Source organism: Musca autumnalis, unplaced genomic scaffold, assembly GCF_047663935.1.
Source record: "Musca autumnalis isolate F117 unplaced genomic scaffold, ASM4766393v1 scaffold_5, whole genome shotgun sequence".
Taxonomy (NCBI): Eukaryota; Metazoa; Arthropoda; class Insecta; order Diptera; family Muscidae; genus Musca; species Musca autumnalis.
Genome location: NW_027412088.1, coordinates 92,270,647 through 92,293,450, shown reverse-complemented (window position 1 = coordinate 92,293,450; position 22,804 = coordinate 92,270,647). Strand labels below are relative to the sequence as shown.

At 35.7% G+C, this 22,804-nt stretch overlaps 1 protein-coding gene across 10 annotated transcripts in view; it reads left to right on the top strand.

Moving 5' to 3' along the window:
- Positions 1-22,804, top strand: part of Shrm (shroom) — a 308,548-nt gene that overhangs the window by 143,815 nt on the left and 141,929 nt on the right. For all 10 annotated transcript variants that reach the window (XM_073992652.1, XM_073992645.1, XM_073992644.1 and 7 more), the window contains one exon: positions 15,223-15,410. In XM_073992652.1, the coding sequence (XP_073848753.1) occupies positions 15,223-15,410 (188 nt within the window). The remainder of the gene's footprint in view (positions 1-15,222; positions 15,411-22,804) is intronic.

The following is a 22,804-nucleotide window of genomic DNA, read 5'->3' as shown; positions in this document are numbered from 1 at the left end:
ATTTTCAATATTATTTGTTTTATTCTTTAATGAAATATAGTATTTAAATAAATGTGTAGCTTCATCTTCTTATTAAACGTACTATATAGCTGTTTTATCTATGAAAAGTTCCAAATAAGCTAAAAAATTTAGTATTGAAAATCTGGTACTATTGACTCACTACCTCCAATGTCTATACTGACTCACTACCTCCATTGTCTATACTGACTTACTACTTCCAATGTCAACACATGGTTCCTCAGGAACTACTGACTTACTATTGACATACTAGTTCTATTGTCAGTACTGACTTTCGAATGACACGTTCATATAAAATGTCTATAGGAAATTACATTAGTTGTCTACAGTTTGTCAGTAGTACTGTTGACAGTGTCAGTAGTAAGTCAGTATAGATTCACTATTGACATTTCCTACAGGGTTCAAAATACATTATATGGTGAAATGATGGTATGTGAAAACGATTTACGAGAACTTTCTGCATGTTTTATCACGTGGGACAGTTGTATAACAGTTTCGGAAAAGTCAAAATTGTGAAATAAACTACGATTTCGTACACAAAATTTTGAATACAAAAATTAATTAAAACAGTTTCTCAAATGTGCTTAATTTTTTTAATTTGTTGTTTTAAAATAATTTTGAAGAAATTTTATTAATTTATTTATAAATATATTTTCTATTTTAATTACGTTTCAAATTAAGAAACCATGAAGAACTGTATATACATAGTAGTTTTTTATAACAGTTTTTTTTTTTTCGAAGTTGTGAACTGTCATTGTCGCTATTTTTCACACTAATATTGATTTGTAAATAATATAATCATACTTAACAACATTTTTGTTATAATTTCGTTATATTCATAGAAATTATTGAAAAAGTCCTGAAGTGAGAATCAAATCGTCTAAAAGGCCCTGTTTTCCTATAAATTCCTAAGTCATACAAAAACCTAAATTCCGCCAAATCCTTTGAGTCTTAACATGTATAACAGTTGCATAATTTTATTCTTCAACTGATGTATATAATATGCCATATAAAATGCCAAAACATTCTATTTAAATAAATAACACTAAAAATAATGAAAACATATTTATAACTCTATTTTGAAATATTATTATCTGCTCAAGGACAGAACTAATTCTAATTCAACATTTTCTTACAATCCCAATTTTGTACACAATAAATTATTAATGCCACTTATGACGACCGACTGTGTTATTCATTCAAGCATATTTTTTTATAATAAATGTGTTCTACAACAAAATTTATAACTCATTTACTTTTTTTATATGTCTGTATGTATGTGTATTACCAATTAGCAAAACAATACAATTTTATGATATGCAAAAAACTGAATTGAAACAAATTATGGTCAAACATTTCAACTCCATTGTAATGGCATTTGGCCGGCGATCTACATACATATAAAAAAATGTATGTGGATGTAGATGGCTCATGGCATTCGCCGGCAATATGCAGATTGTCATTTTAAGATTTTTTTCTGTGGTTTTAATCTGATTAATAATTACTTCTTAAGAATGGCATATACAAATAGTATGTCTACATATTGCCCGCCGCTGCTGAGTACATGATGGCTAAGTAAGTACTCGAAGCGCAAAAACATGACATCAGTCAAATCAAAATCTTGGTATGTCAGTTTGTTCAGAGTTTTGTTGTCAGCCAGTCAAGCTTACTTCCCGCTTAAAGTGTTTTGTGGCGCCAGCTTAAGACTAAAGAGAGAGGAAAACAATAACCAAGTCAGCTGTTGCAAACCACAATATTCCTAAGGCAAGCAGGCAGCAAGCAACAACATAGCGACAGACATCGAGCTAACAAAAACAACAACCATATTAAAAACCAAGCAGAAACAAAACTTTAGCTCAGCTTAATATACATAACCAATAACACCAACACAATCACAGCAGCAAGCATCCTAATAGATATGAATAAATTCCAAAACCACCACTCAACAAGACCAGCAGCAGCCAGTCAGTTAGTCCGTCAGTTATACAGCCAGCCAACGCACCAAATAAGTTCCTAGCAGTGACTGTGTTGTCTGTGGAGAGGTATAGCCTCTCCAGCTACCAGACGTATCTTTTGGAACCTCTGCATCTTTATTTAAATAAAAGCTAACCCCACTACTGCTTTAAGCTACAAAATGCCAAACCAACTTTTTCGATATTTAGATAACTGCTTTGGCCAACAGCAACAAAGATCGCAAAGGAGTTGTGTGTGTGTTGACATTGCAGAAAAAACTGCCTCCAAAAATATCTATTAAAGCTCTTAGGCGATTTTGGTAGCTACTAATTTTAGCTCTGATTTGTTTTTTTTTTTTTGTTTTTGCTTCAACAAATTCACAGTCATTGACTTTATCTTGAGAAACGTCAGTAGGGATTTTACTGGTGAGATACTGTGTGTAAAGGCATAAGGGTTTTAAACGATAACAAGGCAGAAGGAAACCAAGAAACGGGGAGGCACAGTGGACGGAAATTGGAAAATATCCAAAGTACGAAAAATCCAATTAACGTTCAAACATTTGTCCTAGTTATCATAAATCCTAGTTATCCGATGAAGGCACCATTATCCGATAAACGAAACCCTTAATGCAAGTTATCAGAAAATTCGAAATCCTTTACAAACGTCATTCAAAGACATGAACCATGTTCCCTCTAATTCGAAGATCTCGAAACCAATTCTGATATATTTTCATAAAACATAAACTCTAAAATTCATTAAATTGTGAAATGATGGCATGGGAAAACTATTTGCGAAAATTTTCCGTACGTTTTATTAAGTGGAACAGATGTATAACAGTTTCGAAAATGTCAAAATTATGAAATCAAGTCATATATCAAAACGATTAATATAAATTCGTGTGCATATTATTTTTGTATAAGTATAAGATAATACAACAGTTGTATAAAAGTTTCCGAAAAGTGTTATACTGTTCCAAAATTGCTTAAATTTATTTCTTATTCTGCTTAATTTTTAAAAATAATTGTTATAATCCAAATAAATAACTTTCTCGGACACAAAAGTCTTTGAAAATCTAAACTAAGTACAACTATTATTCGGAATAATTTCTTAAAATATAACCCCTAAAATAAAAAAACGGTAACATGTTATGTAAAAACAATTTGCGAGAAATATCTGCATATTTTATAAAGTATAACGGTTGTATAACAGTTTACGAAAGGTCAAATTATGAAATGAAGGTTTGTGAAAACGATGTATAGGAATTATTGTGTTCTTTACTAAGTATAACAGTTGTATAACAGTTTCAGAAAAGTTTTATACTTTTCCGAAATTGCTAGAAATAATTTTTTTTTGTTTTAATTTTGTCTATTTTCTAGAGTAATTGTTAATTTATAATCCAAAATTTGAATTAATAATCCGAATAAATATCGTTTATTCAAAGAATCTGAAACCATTTTCCATGTTATCCAATGAAGGTGATATCATTATACACGGATAATATATATTGGATATACAAAGCAATTATCCACTTTATCCCTAGGACACAAAACCATTATCCGAAGAGTATAAAACAATGTTCCCTATAATAAGAAGAACCCAAACTCACTTTCCAAGGAATGTATAACCATTATACGACCCAAAACCCATTTTTCACGTTATCCGATAAGTCTTAAATGATTATAGACGCTATCCGCAGAATCTTAAACGCGATCTTGGTCTAATGCAAAGACTTCAAAACCACTTTCCAAGTTATCCAAAGAATGGAAAATCATTATCCGCTTTATTCGAACAATCAATAACCATTATCAGCTTTATCCGAACAACCAACAACCATTATCCATGCTATCCTAAGTGTTTAAAGTTGTTAAACCAGTTATCCAAAGAAACTAATTACGTTATTCGTCTATTTCAAAGAGTTCAAACCACTTCCCTCACTATCCGAATAATGTAAAACCATTATCCGCTTTATCCGATGAACCAAAAACCATTATTCACGTTATCAGAAGAGTGTAAAATCATTACACACATTATCTTAAGAAACTAAGATGCATTAACCATGCTATACGAAGATAATAAGAAACCATTATCCACGTTATCCTAAGAACCTAAAATGAAACTAATAACGCTGTTCGTGGCATACAAAGGGTTTAAAACACTTTCCAAGTTTTTCAAAGAATGTAAAACCATTATCCGCTTTATCCGAAGAACCAAAAAAATTATCCACATTATCCTAAGAGTCTGAAATTATTATACAAGTTATCCGACGAAAATAATAATAATAATATTCATCTAATTTAAAGGGTTCAATTACTTTATTTACTCGCTGTCCGAAGAATGTAAAGCCATTGTCCGCATTATCCGAAGGACCAAATACCATTCTCCAAGTTATTCGAAAAGTGTAAAATGGTTATTAAAGTTATTCGAAGAAACTAATAACGTTATTCGTCGAATTGAACGGGTTGAAACCTCATTCCAAGCTATCCGAAGATTGTAAAATCATTTTCCACTTTATCTTACCATCCGCTTTATCCGAACAACCAGCAACCATTATCCACGCTATCCTAAGTGTTTAAGGTTGTTAAACAAGTTATCCAAAGAAACTAATAACGTTATTCGTCTATTTGAAAAAGTTCAAACCACTTCCCTCACTATCCGAATAATGTAAAACCGTTATCCGCTTTATCCGATGAACCAAAAACCATTATCCACGCTATCCGAAAAGTCTAAAGTTATCCGAAGATGCTAAGAAAAGTTATTCGTCTAATTCAAAGAGTTTAAACCACATCGCACACTTTCCGAATATTGTAAAACCATTATCCGCTTTATCCAAAAAATCAGACAACCTCTATCCGCGTTATCAGAAGAGTGTAAATCATTATACACCTTATCTTAAGAAACTAAGATACATTAACCATGCTATTCAAAGAACCTAACCATTATCCACCTTATCCAAAGGACGAAAAACCATTATCCACGTTATCCTAAGAACCTAAAATGATTATACAAGTTATCCCAAGAAACTAATAATGTTATTCATCTAATTCGCGAATAATGTAAAACCATTGCCCGCATTATCCGAAGGACCAAATACCATTCTCCAAGTTATTCGAAAAGTGTAAAATGGTTATTAAAGTTATTCGAAGAAACTAATAACGTTATTCGTCGAATTGAACGGGTTGAAACCTCTATCCAAGCTATCCGAACATTTTAAAATCATTTTCCACTTTATCTTAACAACCAAAAATCATTATCCACGCTATCCTAAGAGTCCAAAATTGTTATACAAGTTAATCGAAGAAACTAATAACCTTATACGTCTAATTAAAAACCACTTTACTTTCTATCCGAAGAATGTAAAATCATTATGCGCTTTATCCGATGAACCTAAAGTATTATCCGCGTTATGCGAAGAGTCTAAAAACATTCTACTAAGTCATTAGCAGAACCTAACACCATTATCCGTGTTATCCAAATAAGCTAAAACCATTACGTGCGTTATCCAAAGAGTATTAAAGTACATAATCTAAGTTCTAATTAAATTGAAGAGCATAAAATCATTTTCCATTTCCATTTTAAAGCATGATCCGCTTTATCCGAAGAACCTTAACTATTTATCCGTGTTTACTGAAGATCCACAACCAAGATTTAAGTAACTAAAAATATAAATAAAACAAACCTGTATATTTACCCACATTATTTGATGGATGTTAATCGTCGAATCCCACGAAACCACGTTTCACGCTTTCCCAAGAATGTAAAATAATTATCCACTTTATCCGAACCACCGAAAACCATTATCCGCGTTATCCGAAGAAGATAAAATCATTATACACATTATCCTAAAAACCTAACATACATTGTCCACGTTATTATCAAAAACTGAAACCAGTATCCGTGTTATCCAAACAAGCTAAAACCATTACGTACGTTATCCAAAGACTATAAAAAAATACATAAAATATTTTTGGATCAATTCGAAGAACTCTAATCAAGTTTTCCAACATATTAAAACAATATGAAAGCATGATCCACTTCATCCGAAGAGTCTTAACCAATTATCCGGGTTTTCTGAAGAACCCCATAACATGATTTAGCGATACAACGAAAATTAAACAATTATCTGAATATTCAAAGAAATCCCAATGCCGTCATCAAGCTTTATTCACGTTATCCGATGAACCTACAAAATATTGTTAACATTATCCGAAGAAGTTAATATCGCATTACCAGAAAAACGCTACCCAATATTAACCCTATAAAAAGAGTATGAAATTACTATATGCACTATCTGAATAATTAAAGGCCACTATCCATGTTATCCAAAGAATACAAAATCATTTTTAATATAAATCGAATAACCTAAAACATTTTCTGACAAGGATAAATCCTTAAGCAGTTTATCCGAAGAGCTTAAACCCGTTATCCACATTAACTAAAGAACTCCCGAACCATTATAAAATTGTACAAGTCTATAATTCGAAAAGAATTCACCGTTTGCTATGTTATTTGATGAAGCCTAACTTGAAGAAGCACATTATCCGAGTTCCCTCAAACCCTTGTTAACCTTATCCAAAGAATGAGAAATCATTATCCACCTTACCCGAAGAACCAAAACATATTATCCACTTTAACTGAACAAAGCCACTATAGTTCATTAAACCTAAATCGAAGAAGCACTTTATCCGAGTTCCCTCAAACCCTTGTTAACCCCACCCAAAGTGTATAAAAACATTATTCCTCTTATACGAAGAACCAAAACCAATTATCTACTTTAACTGAATAAACTAGAAACCTTTTTTAACTTTACCAAAAACCCCTAATTGATGACCCACGTTATCCGAAGAACTTATAACAAATATTCATGTTAAACTCACATTATTAAACATTTATCCACGTTATCCGAAGAAGCTGAAACTATTATTCCCATTATGGATAGAGGATAAATCAATATCAATTTTATATTCAAGTGGCAAAGCACCAAAAGACGATAAAAGAAATTTATACATCGGTCTACCTTATCCGGAGTACCACAAATCATTGCTTCTGAGGATAATTTGCTGAAGAGGATAATTCATTACCCACCTTATCGCTGGAATTATCGAAAAGAAAAGGCCTAACACCCTTTAGATAATATTGAAATACAAACATTAACTGCATTTCATCCTTCCCACTTCAAAAAAAATATTTTTGTTGTAATATTTATTGTTATTCAAATTCAAATTTCTCCCCTTTTTCAAAATTTTGTATTACTGTTATTTTGTTTTTTTTTTCTTCTCTAAAACTAATCTTATTGTTAAATATTGCAAAGTTGTTTACCTTTTCTATTAATGAAACATTAAAAACTTAAGAGGGACTAAAACGGAACAATGGAAGATGACGTTTCCACTTGAGCTTAAAAGTACTTGAAACGCTTGTCTTGGCTGACATGTCTCATGTAGAGGACAGCGGCGGTGATGTTTCCGCCTTGTTAAAAAAAAAACGTAATGCGCTTGTGGTATTGTTTGGTTACTTTTTTTCTAACAATGGTCATTAAGTGAAAATTAGCAAAGAAAGGCCAAGTGAAGATGAAGCAAAAAACAGCAACAATAGATTCATAATACCCGTTACAGTACATAAGAAAATATCGGCAACAATTTTTCGTTTCAATAAACCAAGCTCTTGAAAATTTCAAAGAAAACAAAAACGATTTTTTTGGCGGGAATTGTCAGCGAAAGTCATTGGACAAAAAAACCCATACTTACATTATAGTGAAGTGGTTGGTGGTGGTCGTTGTCGTCATCGTCTTTGTTAAGTTCAAAGGCATTTCCAATAATGTGGGGTGGTCTAATGAATAGTTTCGAGCTCAATGAGCTGCTGCTTGACGAGCTGACTGTCTGATTGACAGATGATAATCAAAGTTTGAAAAAAAAACATCATTGTTTTTGGACGATACTACGCCTCCATCGTATGAATTTCTTAATTTTGCCTATTTCCCTTTTCTTCCTCCATTTCGGAAGTCAAACAAAATTTGCGTAATAACATGTATTTTTTTCTTTATTTTTCAATTCGATTTCATTGCTCCAATAATGTTGAAATTATTATGGAAAATTTGTTTTTCAATTGAATAACAAAAGCGATTTGAAATCTTTGAGAAACCTCTGTTAAGTGGTTTTTGTCTGCGAAGATTGTAGTTTTTTTTACCTTGCTTAGCTTTGAATACATCATAAAATTTGCCAACAAATCTATATAATCGAACATTTCAAATGATTATTGTGTATTTTAAATGATTGCATTTACAGAGGCAAACATTAACGGGCAGATATATGTATGTAGATGTCTGTATCGATAGTTACGAGTTGTTGTTAGATGGATATAACGAGTATCATTTAGTTTAGTTTCAGTTTCATGTTTTTTATTCAAATCAAAAATCTATTAAATATGCACGCAGAGGTTACCAAATAATTGTTGCTTGCACCATGGGATGATGTATTTAAAAGATGTATGTATAGAAGAACTCCACAGTCAGCTATATTAAAAAATATGCTTAGAAGACTTTAAAATATTGCTAACAAAGCCCACTACAACAACAACTACTGGTCTGACACAAAACCAGGGCGACCGGTTCTATGCACCGGCTCACTTCAACAATTTATGCCGGAATGCCTGCTCCGAGCTCTTTTGGTCCGTGTCGGGATAGAGATGAACCCCGGGCCATGGATGTGTTCCGTTTGTCAGATCCGCATCCATCACATGAAAATATCGGTGAGCTGTAATGGATGTAGGTAATGGGTGCACTTCCTAAGCGGCCAGAGAAGCCTCCAGAATTACTGCTATAGGATTTATGTTATGTCCCAGTGTTTTGTCCTCCGATTCTTCATCGCCGTCGAAATAAAAGACACCCCCGCAAATTTCCCCAACAACAACGCAGCATCTACCACCACCAGTTGTTGTTCAGCGTCCGGGAAACGCATCGTTTCTGCAATTCAATTGCAACGGCCACCGCAATAAGTTAAACGAAATTGTGGATTTTATGCGTCGAAAAACATCATGATCGCCGCGATCTAGGAAACAAAACTCACCGTTACCTGCTCGCAACGTTGCGATGGTTACAACGTTTTGCGGAAGGATTGTTCAAGAAGCGGTGAATGAAGACGCTCATACGAGGAGAAGAGGAGATTGCCACAGCTTGCCAGATATCACTGTTGTGGCAACAGATCTGATAAATGACGTATTTCCCGCCATTTCCCTTGACTCAGACCACGTTCCTAGCATCGTCTCCGTAAATAGAACACCCGACTTCATAACCTCTGAACGCCATACTTTTCTACACCATTGGAAATCTTATTGGCAAGAATTTAGAGAGTTGCCCATTCTCTCAGATCTTCGGATACCTGCTGGTCGAATACACCAAATCAGATCAAATTTCCTTGCAGAGGCGACGGTACTAGCAAATGAGCTTGATCTTCGTCGTACCAACCATAAAGACCTAAGAGTTAGACAAATTGCTCTAGAAATCAACAGGCTAATATGCGAACATAAGCCGAAAAAGTGGCTAGACTACCTGAAGCAATGCAACATTGGTAAGCATTAAGTAAATTGTGGACAATGGTTAAATCACTCTCGAATCCGGAATAGAAGATTGATAAAAAGACTGTTACTTTCAACGGCGTGACAGTAACTGACCCGAAGAGGTGCGCGTGTTACTTTAACCGGCAGCTAATAGAGCACCCCGAGATTGATAGGGCGAAAGGGAGTGTGCTACGCCGTATAAGAAGAGCTCTCCCATCCGACGGGGTACCACCACGTCATCCGAAACTCGAAATCAACCAAAGCATTGGGCGCACACGGAATATCAATGGTAATGCTTAAGCAACTGAATGAACTCGGAGTTGAGTAGTCCATATTGTACCAGATGCATGTAAAGTTGGCAGCGTGGTCCCGCTTCTGATGAATATGGAAATATCCGCCGCTAAATCCCTTGCAACACTGTCCACCACTTGACGGCTGACATGAGGCTCCCACTGAACGTATTCTCTCTTTATTTCTCATTTGCCATTGCTTAGTAATGGGGAGAGTGTCTTACCACTACTAATACACGAACTATTCTGAAAACCCCTGCTCTAGACCATAGCATTCACACTGACATGGTTGCGCTGGCAGTACAGAGATACAATAAGAATGCCTTACAGCAGGGGTGCTCAGAATAGTTCGTGTATTAGTAGTGGTAAGACACTCTCCCCATTACTTAGCAATGGCAAATGAGAAATAAAGAGAGAATACGTGTGGTTTGTTTTTACGCTACCGTAAGGAAGTGATCACCAATGTCTTACAGCCAGTACAGGTTGCTGAATTTTTGAGCCTGGATACAGAGAAATCAGATAACTGAAATAATACACGAATGAGCATATTTGCGTTGCTATAACAACAACGGGTCTGACAGATTTTGGAGAGACATCTAAAGCACGCTCATATGCCCACACACTTTATCTCCTCCCAAAAAGACAAAGAAATTGCGGGGTTTTCTGTGGTATATAAAAGACACCCGAACAATCTGGAATGGAGATAGGAGGCTGAAATTTTGGGAAAATGCGTCTTTTTTTTTGCAGACAGGACAAGTTCGATGATGGGCTATATCGGTCCACGTTTTTGTATAGCCCCCATATAACGGTACGGCCCGATTTTATGTATTTTGTCGTTTATAGGCACATTTTCAAACCGAATTAGCTATAATTCGACATTTAGGGTGCTAGTGATTAAAAAATTATATTCCAAAAATTATGGGCATAGGTCCATGTTTTGGTATAGCTTCTATATATCGGTACCTCCCTATTTTCCGTATTTTGAAGATTATAGCTACAATTTTTAACCGAACTAGCTGTAATTTGCCATTTAAGGTTGTCAGTGGTCACGAAACTTCACCAAAAACGGAACCTCTCGATTTTCGGTATTTTGAGGGTCTTAGCTATATTTTTTGACAGAACTAGGTATAATTTGACATTTAAGGTTGTCAGTGGTTACGAAACTTCTCCACCAAAAATCGTCAATATAGGTACATATAAGGGTACCTCCCGATTTCCGGTATTTTTAGGATTTTAGCTACAATTTTTAACCGAACTAGCTGTAATTTGACATTTAAGGTTGTCAGTGGTCACGAAACTTCTCCACCAAAAACGGAACCTCCCGATTTTCGGTATTTTGAGGGTCTTAGCTACAGTTTTTGACAGATATACCCATAATTTGACTTTTGAGGTTCCCTGCAGTTATAAAACTTTAATACCAAAAATTGTAATACCGTACGTTGCACCTTTCCCCTGGCTAAACACTTTTTTTAGATTAGATAATTTAGGCATTTGAGGTATTCAGGGTCGAACAATTTTTCTACCTAAAATTGTGAAAGGAAACTAATTATGTATTCCATTTTAATTAAGACTATTTTATGGTTGAGGGTATAAAAAGTTCTACCCGGCCGAACTTAACGACTTTTTACTTGTTCTTACTTACTTAGATGTGCATCTACAAAATATTTGTCATATAAGCCGAACTCCTCTCTATTTGTTACTTTACTTTCCCCATTTTGAACTTTGCAATTATATCTGTGAATGTGTTTAAACTATACCTTCTCTATAAAGGTTCCGTACATTCCAGATGCAGCATTTGCATCTGTTCTGTTGTGTTTTTCCATAGTGGGATTTTTTTATCGTTTTTATGGGTGAAGGCACAGCACGTGATAACGGGTTTTAACAGTTCCCCAGGCGACACCACTGGGAGGTCAATGTCCACTTGAGATGATAGAGGGACCAAGATAAGTCCCGGGCTTTGCCATGGTAAAAACGGTCAGGATCGTTCCTTAGTATCTTCCATGCCATACGTCACCTATTTTTTCTACGGAGACAAATTATTATTTTTCTGGAAGAACATTCCATATAATTATTTTGTTGTAATCTCGGTCCAATATTTAAATTTAAATAACTTTAATCCTTCTTTCTGCACCAAAATAACAAAATTAGAACAAATTCTAATAGTTCTAATAATTCAACTTATTTACCCTGTGGCATTGTGACTGACATATTCTTCTTGGTCTCCGTTTTCCTTCTTCTTGGAATCTTTTGTGGTGGTTGACATTGTTAAATCTAGCGACACAATCGAAATAATATTTCATGGAATATATCTTTGTCGCTTAATCTGAAGAAGAAGACGAAGACAAAATTTCTCCGCAACAACAACAACATGTACCAAACATACTTTCCACAATAATTTCTTTTGAATATTTTGAACTTGCAACAAAGCAACCAAACAACCAACCACATGAGGAACATTGTTGTTCTCACATGTGCGAAATTTTCAACAGGAGTACATGGTGAAGCTGCACCACGGTACATGCATGCTGGTGTATGAACTTTTTGCTGGCTGTTGTTATTGTATTTATTTGTTATCAATTTTATCTTTACAATGGGATCGTTAAAAAAAATTTACGCATATCTCAATACAAAGAATCTGTAATAATTTATTTCTAACGGCGCTCTTAAACCAAAGACAACAGATGAAGTAGCAGGCAGCAACAGCAGCCAGCTAGCCAGCCAAACAACCAAACCGCGATCACCGAACGCATTGTTGCTGCTGTGATGATTACACGAACCATCAACACTGCGTCGGCTATGTTGCAGGTTGCAAGTCACACGTTGTTGCGTCGTCTTCTTCGCATCGTGTTGTACAAAAAGCTACATTAAAATAACAAAATGCATAACAGTAAATTGTGCGCTGCTGCTATAGCTCATGGCAAAGAAGAAAAAAATATGAACAAAATTAGAACACGCAGTTTTACTGTTCGATTTTTTCGCCAAAGAAGTTACTTGCAAGCAGCATCTTTACAAGTCTCATATAGAAAACCTCAATATCATCTTAATGTTTATACATACATATGTATCTACTCTAGTTTCAAGACCTTGATTTCGAAGAGGTTATTTGTTAGAATGGGAATACGAATAAAAATGAGTCACCTACATATGTACATATGTATGAGTATTTTTTATTTACCTATGAGGTAAAAATATTAATTCAGAACTATGAAGGCGGAATATTTCCCTAAAGATGGACTTAGTTTGTAATGAATAAAGGACAAAACAGAATACCACCGATATTCGATAAGTAACCTACAGAGGCCTCCAGAGGCGCAGTTAAAGTGAAAACACAATCAGACCTTTTCTCGCTTCACAAATTTCACATTATTATTTTTTTCGTTTGGTTCCAAGGCCAGGAACGCGTTTACCCCATAGACCGGGCTATGAAGGGTTAGAGGTTGTTTACACTATCTATCAATATCATATGTGCTGAAATTTTCCATCTTTATACAGTTGGTAATGTGCGCAATATTGGGGATTTTCCTTACAGCATTTACACCAGCAAAAATGCGGCGAAATTACGTCTCCAAATTTCCTGTGTGGGTTGATATGGAATGTTTTTATTTCGGGTAATATGACATTGATAGCTAGTGTAAACCACCTCTTAGGCTTTATAATTTGCTTCGACTAGCAGGAATTTTGAATTTGTTTCAGGTCTAGGTACATAAGCAGCTGGCTTGGGTGGTTGGTTGGTTTACGTGGTGGCTATAACCTTCATAGCCTCAATTAGTATGTTAAATATACCGTTTTGAAAATCACACCACTCGAGTAGAGATTGTTATTCCGTTATAGTATGTTGGTAATATAAATATTGGTAAATATAAATATATCTAGCCTGATGAATTGAGAAACCTCAGAAGGTCTCTCAGACCTATTTCGGTTGTCTTAGCAAGATCGTTGAGGAAGGGTCGTCCTAGAATTTTCAATCTTCTTTGCAATTGTGCAGGGCAGGCGCAGAGGAGGTGTTCAACCGTTTGTTCCTCTTCTTCGTTTCCGCAGTTGCGACATAGTCATTGTGTGGAAGATGTAATCGCTTTGCATGGTTACCAATGGCCCAGTGGCTGGTTAGCATCGCAATTAGTCTTGCCAGGTTCCGTCGATTTTGGCTAATCAGGAACTTTGTACGTTTGATGTTGTAGTGTAGCCATGTAGATTTTGATATTTTATAAGTTTCAGTCTTGTACCATCTGATCTCTGCTTGCGAAAGATAGTATTTGAATATATCCCCTTTAACTACTCCCATTGGTGTTGCGACTGACGCCTTTGGAAGTTCGTTAGAGGAAGATCCCGCTCTAGCTAGTTCGTCTGCTTTTTCGTTACCAACAAGACCCTTATGAACTTATGACCTAGGATCCAAGTAGGAACTACTCTGGTCAGACGCCCTAGCTTAGCCAGTTCTTCTTTACGTTCCTTCACCAGCTTTGATGTGACAATGTTTGAATTCAATGCTAGGAGCGCCGCTTGACTGTTGACAAAAATTCCTATCGAGTTTGGTGAGTTGTGCTGTAGAAGTATATTACAAGCTTCCTTTATAGCCAGTATCTCCGCCTGAAAAACACTGCAATCTTCAGGTAGCTTTGTGGATGTAGATATGTTTGATTCTTCCGAGTAGACACCAGAGCCGACTCCACAATTCATCTTAGAGCCGTCCGTGTATACATTGATGTCGTACCCCGTCAATGGTGTTCTATTGTTCCATTCTTTTCTTCTTGGAAATTTAACCTTAAATGGCTGATCAAAAGTTATTGCAGGTGTGCAGTAATTGCTATTTTTCGCGGTAGTTTGAGAAGCACACAGACATGTCCGTAAGCTCTATCTCTCCACATACCTAGAACACGTAGTCTTGCAGCATTGCAGGCCGCAGTTGCTTTGATGTGTAGATCTATTGGCAGTATATGAATCATTGTATTGAGGGCTTCAGCCGGACAAGTTCTCAGCTGGCTTTCTGGCTCAGCTGGCATTTCTGATAAAGGAATAAAGATCGAACCTGGTCTTTAGTCTTTTACCAAAAAAAAAAAAATTAAGCAAGAAAGCCACGGTTCTTATGTACCGAGGCCTTTAGACTTTTAACAGAAACGATTTAAGCAAGAATATCATGTTTCTTATGTGCCAAGGCCTTAGAGCATGGTATTCCTTCTTAGACCATTTCTGGTAAAGGACTGAAAAAATGTCAGAACCACATTTGAAAAAGTACGAACCTATATTTATTTTCTCTGACATGTCTTAAGCCAGGATGTCAGAATTTGAAAACAAATCTGTAGATATTTCAAAGTTTTTTGTAACGTAGTTATACTTTTATTTTATTTTTACTATTTATAAGACTTTCTTTATTAAACGTATTTACAACTTTTTTATTTTCTCTTTATCTTTACAGGATGACATTGGCGATCCATGTGGCTTAACCAAGGCCGGTTTGGAGGAATACACCATGCGTTCAAATTCTTTTTACGATAATCCCGTTTTATATCATCATCAAAAACAATCATCCTATGCTCAATCGGAGGGCTATCACAGTTATGTATCCAGTTCAGATTCAACATCAGCAACACCTATGCTAGATCGGTAAGTAATGCTAGTTGAAAGAGAATGAAACATTTTTATGGAATATTTAAGAGGAATTGTCGTCATAAAAGATTCTGAGAGGTCCCTAAGGAATCCTTGACTACAAAGCGATTACGTTTGGAAGCACATATTCTTTAAAAACACACATTACGGCGAGGTAGAGAGAGAGAAAAAAGAATAAACAGCATATTAGCCTTCTTTTTTGCACCATCTTTGCGATTTCAGAGTTTTTGAAGACATTTCTTACTACTTTCCACTTAACAGATTTTCTTATCTCTACATGCTGTTGTATAAAATATTTCAAATTACATGAGAATGTTTTCCTCTTGCTCATAAACGTTGATTTTTAATTTCCGATATAAGAGTTTATTCCGACAATTCTGAACAATTCCTAAACTACTTGACCAAGAAGTATTTTATTTCCTTCATCCTCTAGATTTTCCAAAATATAACTAAAACTCGTTTTCATACATCTTGAACAGATTTCAAATTAAGTATCATTCCGATACTATATCCCGTTGCATTCTTTCCTCTCATCTAAAAACGACATCAGAATTCGTTCCGACAATTCCGAACGATTTCTAAACTACTAAATAAAGACGTATTTTGTTCCCTTCCATATACTAAAGTATAAGTACAAAATATACCGAGTCGAGGGTAAGTTCGCCCTTTTTTTTAGTAGTGTCTGCATTTTTACTATAATTTAAAAAGGAGATTTTTGAATGTGCAACGTAAGAGTTTGTTCCAACAATTCTGAATGATTTCTAAACAGCTTGAACAAGAGGTCATTTGTTTCCGTCTTCGTCTAGAATTTCCAAAAAAAAACTTGCAGAGTTTCTGTCGAGTGTCATTTGATACGAAAAGGAATTTCTACCGCGTTTTTTCTCTTAGCAATTTTCAGAGTTTGTGCAGACATTTCTGATCAATTTTTCAATTACTTTTCATTAAACAGATTTTCTAACCTCATTCAGATACTATATACTGTTGTATAAATTTTAAGAATAACGTCTGCATTCCTTCCTCTCATCTAAAAAAAATAGATTTTCAATGTGCAACATCAGAGTTTGTTCCGACAATTCCGAACGATTTCTAAACTACTAAATAAAGACGTATTTTGTTCCCTTCCATATACTTAAGTATAAGTACAAAAGATACCAAGGCGAGGGTAAGTTCGCCCTTTTTTCTTTTAGTAGCGTCTGCATTTTTTACTATAATTTAAAAAGGAGATTTTTGAATGTGCAACATCAGAATTTGTTCCGAAAATTCTGAATGATTTTTAACAGCTTGAACAAGAGGTCTTTTGTTTCCATCTTCGTCTAGAATTTCCAAAAAAAACTTGCAGAGTTTCTGTCGAGTGTCATTTGATACGAAAAGGATTTTCTACCGCGTTTTTTCTCTTAGCAATTTTCACAGTTTGTGCAGACATTTCTGATCAATTTTTCAATTACTTTTCATTGAACAGATTTTCTAACCTCATTCAGATACTATATACTGTTGTATAGATTTTAAGAATAACGTCAGAGTTTTTGAAGACATTTCTGATCAATTTCCAATCTAGTCCAGATACTTCATATGTATATCCCGTTATAATTTTTTCCTCTCTAGAAACGAAAATTTTCAATGTGTGACATCAGAGTTTGTTCAGACAGTTCTACATGATTTCTAAACTAATTGAGCAAGAAGTCTTTCTTTTTTCTTCATTGTTCTTTCGTCTTTTTAGACAATCCTCTTTTAAGATTGTCTAAAAAGACTGGAGGTCCTAATATACGACAAAAAGAAGTTTTTTTAGATAACCAGAAGGAAGTTTTTATATACGACCAAAAAATGCATAATACACCACCAGTTGGGATCTTTATAGACGGTCAGAAAAGTGTCATTTTAGACAACCAGAAGGTAGTTTTAATAGAAGATCGCAATGAGGATCTAATAGACAACCTGAAGGGAGTCTTAATATACTACTGTGAGAACCACTAATAGACGACCAGATATGAACTTTTATATACGACCAGAAGGTAAAGAAGTCTTGATACACCACCAATATTGATCTTTATAGACGACCAGAGGAATTCTTTAAGACGGCCAGAAGGGTGTTTTTATTGACAACCAGGAGGCAGTCTTGATACAAAAGGTGGTAAAAATTGAAAATATGAAGGGAGTCTTAATAAACTATTAGAGGGAACCAGAAGGGGATCTTAATACACGACCAAAAAGAAGTCCTTGCAGACGACAAAAAGGGAGCAATTATAAACGAGTCAAATGCCGTCATAGTAGACTGCTGGAAGGAAGTCTCTTCACAGATTATCGGTACGATGGCTTTATAGACAAATATAAGGGAGTCTTTATAGGCGACTCAAACTGAGTCTCTATTGACGACCAGAGGGGAGTATTTATAGACGACCAACGGGAAATCTTTATAGATGACCAGCCTTTATAGGCCACCAGAAGAGAGTCATAATAGACGAAAGTTTTATTTATTCATGACCAAAAGAAAGTCTGCATAGACGACCAGAAATGAGCCTTAATAGACGAGCCTTAGTAGACTTTATAGACGATCTGACGTAAGTCATTATAAACTAGCAGAATGAACTTTTTACATATCACTAAAAGGGAGTATTTCTATACAAGCAGAGGGATTCTTTAAGGACGAGCAAAATGGTCTCTATATAGTCAAGTTGAAGACAGTCTTCATTAACATCCTGAGAGTCTTTATAGAGAACCAAAAGGGAATCTCTATTAAATACCTGATGGGAACGGTGAATTTTTGTATAGAAAAAGTCTTCCCCGGTGAACTTTTGTATAGGAAAAGTCATCTCCGGTGAACTTTTGTATTGGAAAAGTCATCTCCGGTGAACTTTTGTATTGGCAAAGTCATCTCCGGTGAACTTTTGTATTGGCAAACTTTTGTATGGGAAATGTCATCTCCGGTGAACTTTTGTATGGGAAAAGTCATCTCCGGTGAACTTTTGTATTGGAAAAGTCATCTCCGATGAACTTATGTATGGGAAAATTCATCCCCGGTGAACTTTTGTATTGGAAAAGTCATCTCCGACGAACTTTTGTATAGGAAAAGTCATCTCCGGTGAACTTTTGTATGGGAAAAGTCATCTCCGGTGAACTTTTGTATTGGAAAAGTCATCTTCGGTGAACTTTTGTATTGTCAAAGTCATCTCCGGTGAACTTTTTTATTGGAAAAGTCATCTGCGGTGAACTTTTGTATGGGAAAAGTCATCTCCGGTGAACTTTTGTATGGGAAAAGTCATCTCCGGTGAACTTTTGCATGGAAAATTCATCTCTGGTGAACTTTTGTATTGGAAAAGTCATCTCCGGTGAACTTTTGTAAGGGAAAAGTCATCTCCGGTGAACTTTTGTATTGGAAAAGTCATCTCCGGTGAACTTATAAACACCAGCATAACGCAGACGACCAGAATCTTTATGATGATCAGAAAAAAGAATTCTTCATAGGCGCTAAGTAGATAATCTTTATAGGAGAGCAGAAGTGAGTTTTATAGCTCTTTCAGACCTTGGTTTATTATAAGATCTACCATTTTTTTTTTTTGTAAAATTAGAAACATGTTTGTTTCCTATTCTTTTGCTCTCCCAATCCTTAAGAAGCAATCACACTTTTCCGTACCTCATTCCCTCTAAAAATGTACACCCTATTGCCATTACTACTGAACTCCTCGATGTTGCAACACCCACAAATCATCTTTGGAAATAGTTTTGCCAAGAATCAACATTCCAAAGATGTCATCCTCATCATCATTGCTTTCGCATGGGTCTCTTTCTCTCTGTCTGGCTGCATTGGTATTCAAGTTTATTTGAAGTTGTCACATTTATCGTTTTACTTTATAGGGTTAGATTTGTTTTTTCCAAGCTCTTCTTCATCCTCAACAATTCTTAAGTTTTTGTATGTGTCATTGCTGTTGTTGTTGTTGCTATTTATTTCACATGTAATCAATGTTATCAAATACCATCATTTTACCAAACGACATCTCTGACGATGATGTTGTCGCTGTTGTTGTCTGTGGCAAGAGGAAAAAATCTATTGCAAGCTGTTAAACGAGTTGTTGTTGCTGTTGCAAGAGGATCATCATTTGATCGTTCGTTTGCTAGGAAACAAGTTTGATTTGTTTTATTCGTATACAAACACACACTCACACACATTCCTTGGAAGTAACATCAACAAAATGTGGCAATGTCGGTGACATTCATAACTGATTTCATGTTTTGCCATATACGACGACGCTGTGGCATGCCACCATCAGCAACAACAACACCAGAAACTAAGCTAAACTGCAATGGTCATACCAACTAAATTCCGTCCATCTCTGCCAATCTATCGATTGTTCAATTATGATGATGTTGGTTGGTGGTGGTGGTACGACGTCCGATCTCTAACAGCAACTCTTTAAAGAAAATATGCCATTAAATTATATCTCCTTCTTTCTGAAATAGTCAAGTTATTGGTTGATAAGGCAAGGTTGCCGTTTAGAAAAAAATCGACCAAAAACCCATCAAAAACTATAAAGAGAGAAACAAGAAGCATATCTGGGAAACGGTCATCCACGGAGACGGTCAAAAGGAGACCAACAGAAATCACAGAATCAGAATAATTTATTAAAATCGGGCATTACACACTAATTAATTGTTGCCCTTAAAATTCTGAAAGCTAGGCCGGAAATTAGATTAAAAAAATTTCTATGCTCACCAAGAGCTAAGGAAATTCAAAAAGACCCAAAGTGTAATCATAATGTACTTGTCTGTTCATTTCAAAAATTGTCTCACTAAATACATATAACACGTACCAAAAAACCGACCAATTTCACAAAAAAAAAATGTTGGTCGAAAAATTTTAAACCAACAACAATGTTCATTTCAAAAATTGTCTCACTAAATACATATAACACGTCCCAAAAAACCGACCAATTTCACAAAAAAAATTTGGTCGAAAAATCTCAAACCAACACCACTGGACATGGCAGCCTTGCAAAATGTTTTAAATTCAAAATCGAAGAAAAAAACAACAATTATGATGAAGATGACAATTATCATTATAGCTATTATTTAGTTTAACGATTTTGTTTCTCGCCATACCCCCTGCCGTTAACTACCGACCACGACCCAGTATTAAGTAGCCGTAGCAGCAGTAGCAGTCATAAATAGCACATGTTTTACATTTTAATTTATACCATTTATAGACAAATACTACAAGTACAAGTGTGACAATGCTATTCATGCTATTGATGCTGCTGCTGGGGCTGTTACTCTTCTTGTTTATCTTGGCTACATGACAGCCCAACCCATCCCAGGTTCATTCCAGCACCATTGCAAGGCATTTCTTCATTCCATCAATGCATTGAACAAATATTAGGCCTACTACTGTAAAACGAAAGAGACTCGTTTTTGTCAAGAAAAAAAGCAAAAACAGCAAAAAACCAACAACATTGGAAGTGTCATAATTTTTGTTGTAAAAAATCTCTACCGGGCTTCTATTTTCAGACCAACATTTCTGGATATGATATGCTTTAAATAGATCATGTTAAAAGAAAACAGGCTAGAAGGTTTTTGCTATAGCGGGATGGGAATTTTTTTAGAGAAACGCTTGAAGAAAAAGTGAAGGAAAATTACAGAAGGTGGTATACACACATACAAATGTATGCACGTATACATATGTAAAAAATAATGAAGGAAGATTTTCAAGAAGTCCAGAAGGAAGGTTTTGTAGACGTTCTAACTCTTTATAAACGAATCAAAGGAAGTTTTGGAGACAGTCGAGGGGAGTCCAAGGAAGTTTTATTAGCGACCAGTCTTCATAGACTACTTTATAGACGAGCAGAAGGGTGTCTTCATAGACGAGCTGAGTCTTCATAGGCGAGCTGAAGGTAGTATTTACGGACGAGCCGAAGGGAGTCTTTGTAGACAAGCCAAACGAGTCCTTACATACGATCCATATGTAGTCTTTATAGACGAGCAGAAAGATGTATTTATAAACGATCCAAAGAGAGTCGTTGTAGTCGAGTCAAAGGGAGTCTTTATAGACGAACCAAAGGGGTATTTGTAGTGGAGCTAAAGGAAGATCAGAAAAGAATTTAAATGGACGAGCCAACAGAGTATTTATAGATGAGCCAAAGGGAGCAGTTGTAGGCGAGCCAAAGGGAGTCTTTATAGACGAGCTAAAGGGAACTTTTATGGACGATGAAAAGTGTCTTTTTAGACAAGCCAATGGGAGTTTTCATAAAGAAGCCAAAGAGAGACTTAACAGAGTCAGAGTCAAAAAGGTTTTATTTTAGAAGAGTCAAATAGATCTTTATAGAGGAGGCAGTGGTGGTCTTTGCAGACGAGTCAATGGAATTCTTGATATACGAGTCAAAGAAAGTCTTTATACATGAGATCTTTGTAGACGATCCCAAGCTAGACGAGATTAGGGAAGTTATATTGACTCGCAGAAGGATGTCTGTAGAGACGAGCAGAAATAAGTCTTTATAGGCGATCCTAAAATAGTCTTTAGAGTATTTTTAAAGCCGAGCAGAAGGAAGTCTTTTAAGAAGGGGTGACTAAAAGGGGGAGTAGGGAGTGATTGCGAAAAAAAACAAGGTGTCTTTAAAGGCAATCAGAAGAGAATGTTTAAGGACTACCAAAAACGACTACCAAAATAGGTCAACATCAGGAAATCTTAAAGGACACTCAGAAAGAAGTCTTTACAGGGAAGTCTTTAAAGGAGTCCCGACGGGTGTATTTTAAGGCGACCAAAATGGCGTGTTTATAGATGACCAGAGGTTAGACTTCTGGGGACTAGAAGGGAATCTTTAAGGTTTCCAGAAGAATGAACTGATACGAAATTTTAAAATGTTACCAGAAAGGAATCCTAGTAGAAGGTGAACAGGAGATACTTTGAAATGTCTCCGGAATGCCACCAGAATGGAATTTTTGAAGGTTACCAGAAGGAGTTGCTTTATGGGCTGCAACACGAGTGTCGAAAGCGGTAGATTTAGGTGGAGAAACCGAAGGTTTTTGAGGGACAACATGTGCTGCTTGCTCTGGTGTAAGAATAAGCCTGGGACAGGTGCTGGCTTAACTACCGCTGGTTTTGGAGTTACTGGTGCTGGAACAACTGGTTTAGGAGAAACCGTAATGGAGTAGTAAGAACGTCCGCCTTGCCATCGGTAGGTCTGCGGTGCAATCCCTGACCACTAGGTGTAATGCTGCCTTAGATTTCCTGAGTATTTCAGTCATGAAAAACTTCTCCAATAGAATGATATGATAGAAGTCTCCCTTGTCCCCTCGGGGATGTTGTGGAGACATAAGTATGTATGGATATACCAAAAGGAGTTCCTTACAGGCGTACAGTCTTTAAGGTATTAAGATGAAAGGAAAGGAAACAGCAGGACCACAAT